This window comes from Pelodiscus sinensis, chromosome 1 (genome assembly GCF_052426305.1).
Source record: "Pelodiscus sinensis isolate ZL-2025 chromosome 1, ASM5242630v1, whole genome shotgun sequence".
Lineage (NCBI taxonomy): Eukaryota > Metazoa > Chordata > Testudines > Trionychidae > Pelodiscus > Pelodiscus sinensis.
In genome coordinates this window covers 353,389,002-353,403,973 of record NC_143052.1, presented here as the reverse complement: position 1 = coordinate 353,403,973, position 14,972 = coordinate 353,389,002, and the positions used below count along the sequence as shown (strand labels likewise).

Below are 14,972 nucleotides of genomic sequence, written 5' to 3'. Positions count from 1 at the left end.
ATTTGCATGTTGCCGGGCACCGCCATTCCTCGTGGAATGAGGCATACAGATAGTTCGGAATAGGAAGCCTAATCCGAACTATCTAGTTTGTGCCGCGTGTAGCCGCGGGCACGGAGTCCGCACTAGCGGACATTTAAAAATGGCGGTGCCCGGCAACATGCAAATGAAGCCCGGGAAATTCAAATCCCGCGCTTCATTTGCAAGTTCGTATGACTACATTAACCACCCTAGTTCGAACTAGGGTGGTAGTGTAGACATACCCTCAGTTCTCAGTGTGTGATGAATGCGTACAATGTGTGACTGTGGGACCGGGAGGGGTTTTGGGGAGGAAGGCACCAGGAACATGGGGCAATCCCACATTTGGAAGGCCCTGGGGAAAATCATCGGGCTCCTTGGGAGAATTGCTCACTCAGCGCTTCTCAAATCTGCAAGCCCATCTGGTGGGCTTGCCGGGTGGCAGCTGTCTGGGGCTGCTCAAAGTGCCTCCCCTCCATGCCGGGAGGAAGCCCCCCTCCCCTTTCCTCTCCACCAGGTTGTGCAGCACACAGCATGATGCAACCACATCAGGGATGTTATGTTCCTCCATGTCCAGTCGAGTGAGCAGGCATCTAAATCTGCCCTTCAGACCGCCAAAGGCGCACTCCACCTGGAAGCAAGCCCAATTCAGGGGGAGTTAAAGAGTTCCCTGCTCGCATCCAGATGTCCCATGAATGGCTTCATGAGCCAGGGTATAAGGAGGTATGCCATGTCGGCCACAATGCATGTAGGCATGTACACATCCCTGACTGCATAGTTCCCCTCCGGGAAAAATGTCCCAGCCTGCAGCCTGCAGATAGGAGTTCCAGAATATGCGACCATCGTGTGCTCGGCCTGACCACCCAACACAAACCCAGGTGGTCAACCGTGGCCTGCTGTACCATGGAAACTAGCCCCTTCTATTACTATACTGTGCTGCTCGATGGGGTGGTGCGAAGATCGGGATGTGAGTCCCGTCGAGTGCTCCACTGAGTTTGGAAAACCCAGCCCTGCAAATCCGGCCAAGATAATACGCAGGTCTCCGAGGCGGACAGTCCTGTGAAGCAGCTCTGAATTGATGGCCGTCACTACCTGCAGAAAGGGACAAATACAAACACACATAACAGGACATTAGAGGAGTTGTATGAGCTGATGAGGGGTACTCCCCTACCCCTCACCTCCCAGACCCCAAGAGCCCCCCCCTTAGGCAACCTCCCAGTGATCCCCACACCACCACAGGGTGAGTCCAAGCAGGCTTCTACCACTCCCACCCCATCCCCCATGCCATGTGCCCGGTCCTGACTATCCCCCTTATCCACTGGCCCCTGCTCCTGCCCCCATGGACTGTCCCCCAAGAGTGACTTACCTCCATCAAGACAGCCCTGACAGTAGACCTCCCCATGCCAAACTGATGTCCCACAGAGCGGTAGCTGTCGGGGGTGGCCAGCTCCACAGAGCAATAGCAACGCAGTTCTCCCGGGGAATGGCGGTCTGCAAGCGGGTATCCTGGCATTGCAGGGCAGGGGCAATCCAGGCACAGAACTCTTGGAAGGAGGACTTCTGCATCCGGAAGTTTCGGAGTCACTGGTCGTTGTCCCACTGCTGCATAACAAGCCGGTCCCACCACTCAGAACTGGTGTCCAGCCTCCAAACTCGCCTCTCTTGGAATAAGTTCGGGGCAAGGGCAATAGGGTACAGCCTGAATGAGGGGCTCAAAGCTGGACTCTGAATCCCGCTCTGCCACAAACATCATGATGCTCTCATGCACATGCAGCAGAACTTCCATCATCACAGTGTGAGGCCATCGCCTGCCAAGGGACAGCTCAGGGTCCATGGCCAAAAACACCGTGCAAAGGAAAAAGCCAAACCTGAAAATAAACTGCTGTGATATCCGAGGAAGCAGGGCCAACAGAACAAAACCTGCAGCAGCTTTGCTTTCCCTCGAGGAGGTAGGCAAGCCAGAAGCAGGAGCAAGGTAATGGCTGTCCAGAAGGATCCCTTTAAGCATGTGTCTCTGCAAAGAGCATGCAGCAGTGTCTGGACTTTAAAGCTGTTTCTGTGACCTGACAGAAGCACTTACGGGTTGTCGACAGAGCATCCGGAAGCCTGGACGCTCTTTGTCGACAAAGCGAATCGCAATCCAAATGGACTGTGGAAAGAAATGCACTGAAACAAAAGGCAGGAAACTTTAAATGGTGGCAAGATAGGGGTTTCTTTTCCTCTTTCGTCTTGCAGAACACAATTAGCTGTTGGAACTCAGGGCCATAAGCTGAGCAGGATACATCTGAGACTGGAAATTAATACAGATGAGAGTACACAAACGTACAGTAAAGAAGGCTAAATGTTCATTTCTCAGGGCCTAAAACCTTCCTGTTTCCATGGATAAGGCAACCCTAACTGTTGAGGATTAGGAGACTTTCCCTTGCCCGGGATAGCTGTATACACCTCTGCCTTTTAAGCATCCAGAACTGGCTACTAAAAACCGGATACAGCTCCTGTGGAGCATGGCTCTGAGCAAATCTCATATCCCAAGTGAAGCCTCCCTATTTTGGGGAGTGTCATTAAAATAGACAACAAGGCACCAATTAATGGTTCTTGAAGCCACAAAAAGCTACATCCCTGGATTTTCAATGAAACATCTCAGGAGTTGAAAATGTCTGTTCGGATACAGGGAGCTAATGTGTTAACATCCATTTCTTGCCCTCTCTTTGTAGTGTGGAAGAAGCCAACTAGTAAATCGCAAGGCTCTGGACTCAGAACCATCTTCCCTTCTGAGACAACACGCAGACCATTTGTTCCCGCAGCTGCTTGGTTTTCATCCCGTAAACAATGGGGTTTAGCACGGGGGACACGAGCACGTAGAGATCGGCCAGTAGGATGTGAATGTGTTGAGGGACGTTATGGCCAAAGCCGTGTGTTAGGACAACGAAAAAGGCTGGAACATAAAATAAAAGGATGATACAGACATGAGAGCCACAGGTGCTGAGTGCCTTGAACCGGGCATCCTTGGTGGGCAGCTTGAAGACAGCCCTGAGGATCAGAACGTATGACACAACAATGAATGCAACGTCAACTACGATGGTTAAGAGAAGCATTGAAAAGCCATACCAGATATTGATGGTTATGTCTGCACAGGCCAGCCTGGCCACCCCGATTTGCTCACAGTAGGAGTGTGGGATGACGTTGCTTGCGCAGAAGGGAAGCCATTTGATAAGAAAAACAGTGGGGACAACCATACAAAAACTTCTGATGACAATGGCAATGGCTATCTTCCCGATCTTCTTATTGGTGAGGACAGTCGTGTACCTCAGGGGATCACAGATGGCGATGTACCGATCAAACCCCATGGCCAGCAGAAGACTGGACTCAGTGGCAAACCCAAAGCGAAAAAAGAACATCTGGGTGAGGCAGGAACTGAAGGAAATGGCCTTGGGTCCAAACCAGAAGATGGCCAGCATGTTGGGAACTGTGCAGGTGGATAAGAGTAAGTCGGCCACCGCCAGCATGGAGAGGAAAATGAACATGGGCTCGTGCAGCCTGCGCTGGGTGGCGATGAGCAGGAGGAGACCACAGTTCCCCAGAACAGCCGCCGTGTACATCAGCGCGAAGGGGATGGAGATCCAGGGGTGCCAGGGCTCCAGGCCCGGGATGCCGACCAGGACGAAGGTGAGGTGACTAAAGGTTGTGATGTTGGGCGCAGCCATGGGGTGCTGGGCCTGGTTGGAAGCAGAGACAAGGTCAGTGCCTGCTGGGCTCCCGCCCCCTCACACTCACTTCTCACTTCCTGCTCACGCTCTGCGCCCCTGGTGTGAGAGCTGCACTCAGAGCTGTGCAGGGCAGAGCCGGAGTCTGGGAACACAGGACTGGCCCCAGGATCCCAGCGGTGGCCCCAGACATGGCGTGGGTAGAATCTCTCTGCACCTACGGACAGACCTCGTCCATAGAGCCACCTGAGCCCGTTTGGCCCCAGCTCCGCGCTGGGGGCTCCAGTTCACCCAGCGCCTGAATACTTGTCATGTCCAGCGCCCCTGGATCTTCCTGCAGTGCCGCTTGGCTGGTAGGGGGATCCATCCTTTTAACTCTGCACCCAGCCCATGGGCCATCAATGAAAATGAAATTCAGCCTCTCCCCGGTGGGAACTGGGCATCACCGGGCAGAGGAGCCTATGGGCAAATTCTAATCATCGGCTTTACTTGGTAAATTATCACACGATGCCACTCTATATTAGAAAGAGTCGGCCTGTCTGTCTGTTTCTGTCCCTCTCTCTGTCCGTTCGAGTACTCCTCTGAAGCCGTAGGAGCTAGGACCACCCAATGTGCTAGGCAGCTGCGTCTTATCCTCACTTCAAAGCAAGCTGAGGGCTTGGTTGTGCCTAGATCATGAGCTGTGCCTGGAGTAAGACTGGGTCTCAGCACACCACACAGGAAAGAGATAGACACACCTGTCCCCTCTCCCCCTGTCTGGGATTATCCAGAGTCCCCTGTCAGGGTGCAGGTGGGGGGGGCCTGAAGCTCCCCTCCCAGTTCCCATGGGAACACTGCTGGCTGATCCCTCATGCAGGGAGTGAGGGGAAAATGGCGGAGCTGCCATGACAGAGGAGGTAGAAAATGTAACAGGACACTTGGAAACGGCAGAGGTGCTTAATGACTTCTTTGGTTTGGTCTTCACTGAGAAGTCTGATGATGAAGGATGCCTGACGTAGAGAATACTAGTGGGAAGGGGGTAGGATTAGAAGATAACATTTTTAAAAAAGAACAAGTTAAAAATCACTTAGAAAGATTTGATGTCTTCAAGTCAGCAGGGCCTAATGAAATGCATCCTAGAACACTCAAGGTGCTGGTAGAGGGGTTAGCTGAGTGTTTAACTATCATCTCTGAAAAGTCTTGGAAATTGGGAGACTTTCCAGAAGACTGGAAGAGGGTAAATCTATAAAAATGGAAATAATAACAACCTAGGAAGCTACAGACCAGTCAGTCTAATGTCTGTGCCATGGAAGATAATGGAGTAAGTAATCAAGAAATTCATCTGCAAACATCTGGAAGAAAATGAAGTGAGAGGAAATAGCCAGCATGGATTTGTAAAGAACAAATCAAGCCAAACCAATCTGATAGCTTTCTGTGATAGGATAATGAGTCTTGTGGAAAGGGAGAAGCGGTGGCCATGGTATAACTGGACTTTAGTAAGGTATTTGATACGGTCTTGCATGACCTTCTTATCAGTAAACTAGGAAAATACAAATTAGGTGGGGCTACTATAAGATGGGTCCATAACTGGCTGGATAACAATTCTCAGAGAAAAACTTTATAAACAACAAATAGTCTAGTAGCACCTCTAGCAATGCTGAAGGAATTGGGCTTCTTTATTTTGGAAAGGAGAAGACTGAAAGGGGACATGACAGCAGTTTTCAGCTATCTAAAAGGGTGTCACAGGGAGGGGGTCGGGGAACCGTTCTCTTTGGCCTTTGGGGATAGGACAAGAAGCAACGGGCTTAAACTTCAGCAAGGGAGGTTTAGGTTGGACATTAGGAAGAAAAATCTTCCTACCTGTCAGGGTGATTAGACACTGGAATAAGTTGCCTGGTGAGGTTGTGGAATCTCCATCCCTGGAGATATTTAAGAGCAAGTTAGACATCTGTCAGGGATGACCTAGAGGGTGCATGGTTCTGCCGTGAGCTCAGGGTCTGGACATGTTGATCTCTCAAGTTCCCTTCTAGTTCTAGTGTTCTGTGATTCTATAATGATGTGAAGTTGGCTGTAATGGGCTTAAAGTGCAGCAAGGGAGGTTTAGATTGGACATTAGGAAAAAATTCCTAACTGTCTGGGTGGTCAAATATTGGAATAAATTGCCAAGGGAGGTGGTGGAATCTCCCTCTCTGGAGATATTTAAGAACAGGTTAGATAGACATCTGTCAGGGATGGTGTAGGTGGAGCTTGGTCCTGCCTTGAGGGCGGGGGGCTGGACTCGATGACCTCTCGAGGTCCCTTCCAGTCCTATGATTCTATGATTCTGTGATTCTATCACTCACTGTGGCTGGGGAGTGCAGGGGATGGATGGACCAGGACCTGCCCCAATCGGGGCACAGGAATCCCTCCCTAACTCTGCCCACTGGATTGAGGCAGCCATAGAGGGGCGCTTCTTATCAGCCCCAAACTGCTGTGCTGAGAGAAGGCTGGGGTAGCCCTCTTTCCCGGGGCAGCCTGCCCACTGAACTCCTCCTCCCCAGCCCAGGCCAGGGCCATGGACACAGTGCAGCCTGGGCACGTTCATGTTATTCCCAAATTCAAACACTACCAGAGTTGCAGCCTGAGCAAGGCCGGGTCCCCTCCCAGCGCCAGCGGATATGAAACCTCCCGCTCCCCACTGCACCCGGTGGCTGACAACTGGAGCTCCGGGCAATTCCGGAGAAGCGTCATGTTCCTCCACAACTGCCCCTGTTGGAGTTTTCTCCTCTTCCCTGCAACCCAGGTGCGGCTCCTGGGGCGGGGGCAGGCTGGTCAAACTGGACCCTGCTCTGAACCAGGCTGGAAAAGCCCATTGGCGGGAGCCGCATGTTGCTCTTTGCTGTTTTAACTCGCTGCCCCAGACCAGCAGCTGCTCAGTGAGGGCTCCCTGGGGGCACAGCCGGGCCCAGCTCAGAGACACCTGGGAAACATTCCTGGGTAAAAGGAGCCTCCAGCACGAACAACCCCACTTGGGCTCCTAGGCCCTGGAACCTCGGCCGGGTCCGGAAATGTCCGAGTGCCCAGGCAAGGACGTTCCATTGCAAACCCTGCCTGGGAGCCTGGATGCTGTGACCCTGGGGCCTTTCTCCTGGCTGCAGATGCCCTGCCGCTCACCCCAGCCCTTCTCACTGCTTCAGTTGTGTCCCTGGGCAGCCTTTCCCCAGGCCCCCCCGGGCAGGACCAGCTCCCACCAACCCTGACGCAGGCTTTGGGAGCAGAGACGTCGGCTGCTCCATGAGAATTGCACCTTCCCTCCCAGCACAGAGTAACTACAGAGCTTCCGTCTGTCCCTGCCTGTCTGTCCATGCACCCGCCCTCTCTGCCACCTCCAGCCCTGCCCCCGTGTCTGTGTCCCGGACGTTCATTCACATTTCATAGTGGAGTCACTGGGGGCTCAGGGTAGGAAATGCTGGTGCCTCTGCCTGGCCCTGCTCTGGGCTCTCACGCAGGGAAACCAAGACTTGTGCCCAGGGCAGCCCGCTCTGTGTTTCCCCTGCCTTTCCTTCCCCTGCGGGCGCCATCCTCCTCCACCCAACCTGCCCCCGCTCCCAGGGACACCAGGGGCCGTGGCAGTTTCCCCTGGATTGGGTCCTTGGCGAGCTCAGGTCCCACTGATGACACGCGAGGGCACCTTTCTCAGCAGGGGGGCAGCCGTGCGGGAGCCCCCCCCCAAACACTCACCGGGCTCCTGCCCCAGCCGGGGATGAGGAGTCTCTGCCTGGGATCCAGGTGGGGAGCTGCAGGGGCAGGAACCGCACTGGCCGGGGCTCGGAGGCAGGGACATTTATCCTGCCTGCCTGGGAGTCCCAGCAGGGTCGGAGCCAGCAGGGAGCCCTGGGCACAGAGCAGTTTCCAGCTCAGCCGCAGGCAGGGGCAGGCTGGGATCAGGGGATTTGTGTGCCTGTCCCTGCCCTGCTCAGTTTTGTCTCTGATTAGTGCTGGCTCCTCCTCCGTGTGCAGCCCAGTGGTGAATGAGCCACCACGGTCCTCAACCCAGCCAGCTCTCTGTGAAGTGGACTCGTCCTCCAACCCTCCAACTCCAGCCTGTAGCCTGGGGCGTGGGGATACTTCCTGCTCAAAAAGTGCCTGGGCCAGGCCCACAGGCCAGCCTGTCTCGTTCCAGGTCCCGCCTAGTACCGTCTAGACCATCCCTGATATACATTTATCTAACCTGCTCTTAATTATCTCCAGAGATGGAGATTCCACAACCTCCCTGAGCAATTTATTTCAGAGTTTGACCACACTCACAGTTAGGAACGTTTTCTTAATGTCCAACCTAAACTTCCCTTGCTGAAATTTAAGCCCATTGCCTCTTGTTCTATCCTCAGAGGCCAAGATGAACAAGTTTTCTCTCTCCTTCTTATGACACCCTTTTAGATACCTGAAAACCGTATCATGTCCCACCTCAATCTTCTCTTTTCTAAACTAAACAAAGCCAATTCTTTCAGCTTTCCTTCATAGGTCATATTCTCTAAACCTTTAATCATTCTTGTTGCTCTTCTCTGGACCCTCTCCAATTTCTCCACATCTTTCTTGAAATGATGTGACCAGACTGGACACAATACTCCAGCTGAGGCCTAACCAGCGCAGAGTAAAGTAGCCCCATTTAAGTTGTATATGCCTAGTTTATTAATAAGAATATCATGCGAGACCATATCAAATGCCTTACTAAAGTCTAGGTATACCACATCTACTGCTCCTCCCTTATCCACAAGACTCGTTATCCTATCAAAAAAGATATCAGATTGGTTTGACATGATTTGTTCTTTACAAATTCATGCTGGCTGTTCCCTCTCACCTTGCCACCTTCCAAGTGTTTAAACATGATTTCCTTCAATACTTGATCAATTATCTTCCCTGGCACAGAAGTTAAACTAATTGGCCTGTAGTTTCCTGTTTTTTTTCTTATTTCCTTTTTTATAAATGGACACTAAATTTGCCCTTTTCCAGTCTTCTGGAATATCTCCTGTCTCCCATGATATTCCAAAGGTGATAGCTAGAGGCTCAGATACCTCCTCTATCATCTCCTTGAGTATTCTAGGATGCATTTTATCAGGCCCTGGTGACTTCCAGGTTTCTCTCTTTTCTAGGTGTTTTTTAACTTATTCTTTTTTCATTTTATCTTTTAAACCTACCCCCTTCCCACTAGCATTCACTAGTGGTCAAAATGCCTCACTTCAGGTGCAGAAATGAGACTGGCATGCAAATAGGACAGTCACGTTCAGTAAATCACAACTGTTCCCGTGACACCTCACAGGAGTTATCTGGCAGATCACATGCCCATTTTCTCAAAGAATTTGAAGTGTCACATCACAGCGAAATCACTGGACTGTTCCAGACTTTCCCAGTTGTGCGGCGATTCACTGCTGGACAGAAACCATCTGGTGAAAGGAATTCAACATGCATAAGGCCGTGGGACGAATGTGCAGAAGAATGTCACATGCTGGTTCTCTAAAAATGCTGGCAACATGTATGAGTTCCATAAAAATGCAAAACCATGAGTTCAGTCCCCAGTAGTTGCAAATGCCACCTAAAGGAAGCGTGTTTCCCACCCTGGTGCACAATGGCAGGACACGGTGCTCTTGATAAAAGTGCATTGTGGTTAATTTAGTCAACAGAAGTACATATATGAAACATTGTGGTCTGCAAACTCAGTAAAGGCTCCGTGGATATGCAAAGCACCTGGTACAACAGGAAATAGAAGCCTTCGGTTTCCAAAGTTCTCTATCTAAGGGTGTGTCTAGACTACATGCCTCCTTCGACGGAGGCATGTAGATTAGCCAGATCGACAGAGGGAAATGAAGCCGCGATTAAACCTGGTTTCACGAGGCTTACCTGTGCCGATGAAGAAAGGCTTCTTTGTCGGCGCGGCGCGTCCAGACTGCCCCGATCTGCCGACAAACAGCTGATCGGCAGAGCGGGGCAGCCATTTAAATTTAAATGAAGCCGCGATTATTTTAATCGCGGCTTCATTTCCCTCTGCCGATCTGGCTAATCTACATGCCTCCGTCGAAGGAGGCATGTAGTCTAGACACACCCTAAGTGGGGTTCTTTATGCCAGGAGATCTATCCATGCTAGGCAGGAGGAGATTTCATATGTACAATATCAGCAATGGGAAGAGGGCAGGATTAGCAGCACAGCACAAAGCATCAACTATTCTTGCACAGCACAATGAGATGTTGACACTCCCGTGCACAATGTGAGCAGCGTACAAAAGAGACTGGAGAGGAACGGAGAGGAGAGTATACACTTTTATAGCAATGAGAGTGAAGTGTTTATTTAGCAGGGAATGAAAACTTCCTGCTTCCATGGACAAGCCAGCTCTAACTGTGGGGGTTTAGGAAGAATCTTAACCTTGTACAAGATAGCTGTGTAAACCTCCATGGGGTTTCCTCTGAAGCAGCCAGAACTGGCTACTAGAGACAGGATATGGATCAGAAGGACCAGAGCTCTGATCCAGCCTCGCTACTCCTATGTCCCTGGATATCTAATTGCCAAAACCATTCTCTAACCGGAGGGGTGTCTCTGGGGTATGAGATGTGGAAGCAGCACTCCACGGAATGCAGAGATAGTTGATGGCCAGCAAGGTGAGTTAGCTATCCCATCACTTGTAAGCTTCTTTGTGCCTGTCCATCTGTCATAATGTGGGCAGCATAAGAACAAATTTCCCCTGTGGTCTTCATCTCAGACTAGTGAAGCCTCCCTATTTGGGGGTGTCACTAAAGTGGATTTCATTGAGCCTTGGCCCTGGATTTGCAGTGAAACTTCCCTGGGGGTGAAGATAATGGGTTAACGTCCCTGTTTTGGAGCCAAAGGGCCCTCTCCTTGCAGTGTGGAAGAAGCCAGCTAGAAAGTCACATTGCACTGGACTCAGAACCATTTCAGCTTCTGAGACAATATGCAGACTATTTGCTCCTGCAGCTGCTTGGTTTTCATCCCGTAAACAATGGGGTTTAGCGTGGGGGGGACAAGCACGTAGAGATCGGCCAGCAGGATGTGAATGTGTTTAGGGATATTGTGGCCAAAGCGGTGGGTTAGGAAAGTGAAAGAGGCTGGGATGTAAAATAAGAGGATGATGCAGACATGAGAGCCGCAAGTGCTGAGAGTTCTCTGTCGGGCATCTTTGGTGGGCAACTTGAAGACAGCCCTGAGGATCAGCACATAAGACACAACAATAAACAAAACGTCTAATATAAAAATTACAATAGGCACTGCCAAGCCATACCAGACATTGATAGAGATGTCCGCACAGGACAGCCTGGCCACCCCGATGTGCTCACAGTAGGAGTGAGGGATGACGTTGCTTGCACAGAAGGGCAGCCGTTTGAGCAGAAAGACATGGGGAAAAATTATACAAAAACTCCTGATGACGATGGCCATGGCTATTTTCCCGATCTTCTCATTGGTAAGGATAGTCGTGTACCTCAGGGGGTCGCAGACGGCGACGTACCGATCAAACCCCATGGCCAGGAGGACGGTCGACTCGGCGGCAACACCAAAGTGCAAAAAGAACACCTGGGTGAGGCAGGCACTGAAAGAAATGGCCTTGGGTCCAAACCAGAAGATGGCCAGCGTGTTGGGCACGGTGCAGGTGGATAACAGTAAGTCGGCCACCGCCAGCATCGAGAGGAAAATGAACATGGGCTCGTGCAGCCTGCGTTGGGTGGCGATGAGCAGGAGGAGACCACAGTTCCCCAGAACAGCCACCGTGTACATCAGCGCGAAGGGGATGGAGATCCAGGGGTGCCAAGGCTCCAGGCCCGGGATGCCAACCAGGATGAAGGTGAGGTGACTGAACGTTGTGCTGTTGGGCGCGGCCATGGGGCGCTGAGGGCTCCGCTTGGGCACTGCGCCTGGCTGGAAGCAGAGACAAGGTCAGTGCTTGCTGGGCTCTCGCTCCTCTCTCACTCATTTCTCACTTCCCGCTCATGCCTTGCTCTCCTGGCTGTGAGAGCCGCACTCAGAGCTGGGCAGGGCAGAGCTGGAGCCAGTGACAGGGACCTGTCAGGAGCTCAGAGCTCAGAGGTCAATAGTCTACAAACCAGCCATAGAGCAGGCAGGGCCGGGCGGAGAGTCTCAGAGAGCCCAGCCCGTGAAGCCGGCCTCCCTCAGCTCTGGGACACAAAGAGAAGCGAAAAAGGGCCTTTCATCTACTCGACCTCTGTGAGGATTTATTGGTCCAACTCTAGCCCTGCTCCCTTCTTTGCCACTGAGAAACGCTGAACCCCCCGGGGAGCTGCCAAGCCCACGAACACAACGACCACTCGGAGCTGCCTCAGTGCAGAAAGGGGCACTAATGGATTTAGAGCCTGGGGACACAGAACTGGGCCCAGGATCCCAGCAATGGCCGGACCAGCACCAGACACGGCGGGGATAGAATCTCCCTGTGCCTATGGACGGTCCCCAGCCATAGAGGCACCTGAATGCGTTTGGCCCCATCTCCACACTGGTGGCTCCTCTTCACCTGACCCCTGAGTTCTGGTTATGTCCAGCACCCCTGGATCTTCCTGCAGCACTTCTTGGCCAGCAGGGGGATCGAACCCATGGAAATTCATCCCAGCCCATGGAAATTCAGCAAATGCAAATCATTGGCTATTACCACTAAAGTATATTATTGTACGATAGATGTGAGAGATTCTGTCGGTCCATCTGTCTGTCTGGTGAAGAGCTCCTCCAAAATGAGTGGAGATAGCACCACCACATTTGGTAGGCAAATTCCTTTTTCCACAACTTACAGCAAGTTCAGAGGTTTGCTGTGTGAAGAAAAAAGGAAGTGCCTGAGATGGGATTGCTCCTCTGAACACCCAACAGAAAAGCAACAGACTCACTTGCAAAGGTGCCTCCACCTCTCGATCAGGAAGGGTCACGCTCCAAACCTCGCCCCCTGAGTCTCCCTTTGTGGAGGGCAGGCGAAGCTTAAGCTGCCCCCGGTCACGTATGGGACCACTGCTGGAGGTGCCGCTTTGTGAGGGGAGACTGGAGAGTGCACATTTTGCTCCACTCCTCACTCTGGCTAGGGAAATCAGGGTGCACATGAACCTGGCCTTGCCCCAGTGGGGTACATGCCCAGCTTTCCTAGGTGTGCCTCCTGGAGCTGCAGTGGCCATGGAAATGAGATCACCTGGCCCCAAATTGTGGCGGGGAAAAAGGGTTGGAGAAGCCCTCTTTCCTGGGGCAGCCTGCACATTGAACAGCCCCTCTTCGGCTCAAAGGAAGCCTGGGCATGTTCATGTTATTACAAAAACCCCACAAGTTCCCTGAGTGTCACCCCTGAGCAAGGCTGGATCCCCTCCCAGCATCAGAGGGAGGCCCCTGTAGAGAGACAAAACCTCCCGCTCCCCACTGCCACCAGTGGCTGATGACTGCAGTTCCAGGCGATCCTGGAGACGTGTCACGTTCTCCCACATCTGCCCCTACTGGAATTTCCTGCCCTCCTCTGTAACCTGGTCCTGCTCAAAGGTGCAGGGGGTGGCTTGAGAAACCGGATCTTAATCCGTCCCAGGCTGGAAAGCCCAATTGGCGGGAGCCGCACGTTGCTCTTTGCTGTTTTAACTCGCTGCCCCAGGCTAGCAGCTTCTCAGCGAGGGCTCCGCGGGGCCACAGCCAGGGCCAGCTCGGAGACGCCCGGGAGACTCTCCAGGGTAACTGCTGAGCAGGAGCCTCCAGCACAAAGGCATGATTGACGCAACCCCCCTCCCCCTCCCATGGGCTCCTCTAGGTCCTGGAACGTCTGCCGGGTACGGAAATTGCTGAGTGCCCCGGGCAGGGATGTTCCATTGCAAACCCTGCTGGGCGCCTCCCTGCCTGGGCACCTGGAAGCCGAGGCCCTGGGTCCTTTCTCTTGGATGCAGATGCCCTGCCGCTCACCCCAGCCCTTCTCACTGCTTCAGTTGTGTCCCTGGGCAGCCTTTGCCCAGACCCCTCCGAGCAGACCCAGCACCAGGCAGCCCTCACGCAGGGTTTGGGAGGGGAGACGTCGGCTGCTCCATGAGAATTGCACCTTCCCTCCCAGCACAGAGTAACTACAGAGCGTCCGTCTGTCCCTGCCCGTCTGTCCATGCACCCGTCCTCTCTGCCACCTCCAGCCCTGCCCCAGTCTCTGTGTCCTGGACGTTCATTCGCGTTTCGTAACGGAGTCATTGGGGGCTCAGGGTAGGAAATGCTGGTGCCTCTACCTGTCTCTGCTGTGGGATCTCTGGCTGGGAAACCAAGATTTGTGTCCGTGGCCTCTCACTCTGTGGGGAATGTCTTCCTGGACTCATTTCCCCCAGCAGCCATAGGGGAGAGGGCCAGTGCGGTTCATTGCAGGCAGGACTCAGGCTCTGTGCCCCTGGCAGCTCGCTCTGTGCTTCCCCTGCCTTTCCTTCCCCTGCGGACACCATCCTGCTCCCCCCGACCTACCCTCACTCCCAAGGACACCAGAGGTCGTGGGGGGTTCCCCTAAACTGGGTCCTTGGCAAGCTCATGTCCCACTGATGACATGGGAGGGCACCTTTCCCAGCGGGGGGCAGCCATGTGGGAGCCCCCCCCAAACACTCACCGGGTTGCTGCCCCAGCCGGGGATCAGGAGTCTCTGCCTGGGATCCAGGTGGGGAGCTGAAGGGGCAGGAAATGCACTGGCCGGGGCTCGGAGTCAGGGACATTTATCCTGCCTGCCTGGGAGTCCCAGAGGGGTCGGATCCAGCAGGGAGCCCTGGGCACAGAGCAGTTTCCAGCTCAGCCGCAGGCAGGGGCAGGGGCAGGGGCAGGGGCAGGCTGGGATCAGGGGATTTGTATGTTTACATCAGTGATCATCCTGATGGCTTTGCCCTCATAGGCCCAAACACCCAGGCTGCGTGTTCTCTGCAGGGAGCCGGGCAGCCCTGATGCGTCCCCCTGGGATCACAAACCAATAGATCAACAAACACAAACGGTTCCTCAATTTTACAGTATTTAAATTTAAGTATTTAAATTTCAGAATAACTGAAATGGACTCACAGACATTAGAAGTTGGGACCGGCAGTAAGGTGCGTTACAGCAGGTGAGAGCCTTAAAGCACTGACCCTAATTAGAGAACCCCAGGGTTGGAAGAGACCTGAGGAGTCATCGAATGCAACCCCCTGCTAAAAACAGGCTCAATCCCAGTTTAATCCTCCCAGCCAGGGCTTTGTCCCGCCGGGACTTAAAAGCTGTAGTGATGAAATTCGACCCCTTCCCTGCCAATGTAGACACAGCCTAATATGCCTCTAAGCTCT

General features: G+C 53.0%; 2 protein-coding genes across 2 annotated transcripts; both read right to left on the bottom strand.

Moving 5' to 3' along the window:
• Positions 1 to 2,768: 2,768 nt before the first annotated feature.
• LOC102449904 (olfactory receptor 52B2-like) lies at positions 2,769 to 3,719 on the bottom strand. The gene has a single exon (XM_006115116.4). The coding sequence runs from the start codon at positions 3,717 to 3,719 to the stop codon at positions 2,769 to 2,771; it is 951 nt and encodes a 316-aa protein (XP_006115178.4).
• A 6,889-nt stretch (positions 3,720 to 10,608) lies between these two features.
• Positions 10,609 to 11,559, bottom strand: LOC102453526 (olfactory receptor 52B2-like). The gene has a single exon (XM_075932409.2). The coding sequence runs from the start codon at positions 11,557 to 11,559 to the stop codon at positions 10,609 to 10,611; it is 951 nt and encodes a 316-aa protein (XP_075788524.2).
• Between the last annotated feature and the right edge of the window lie 3,413 nt (positions 11,560 to 14,972).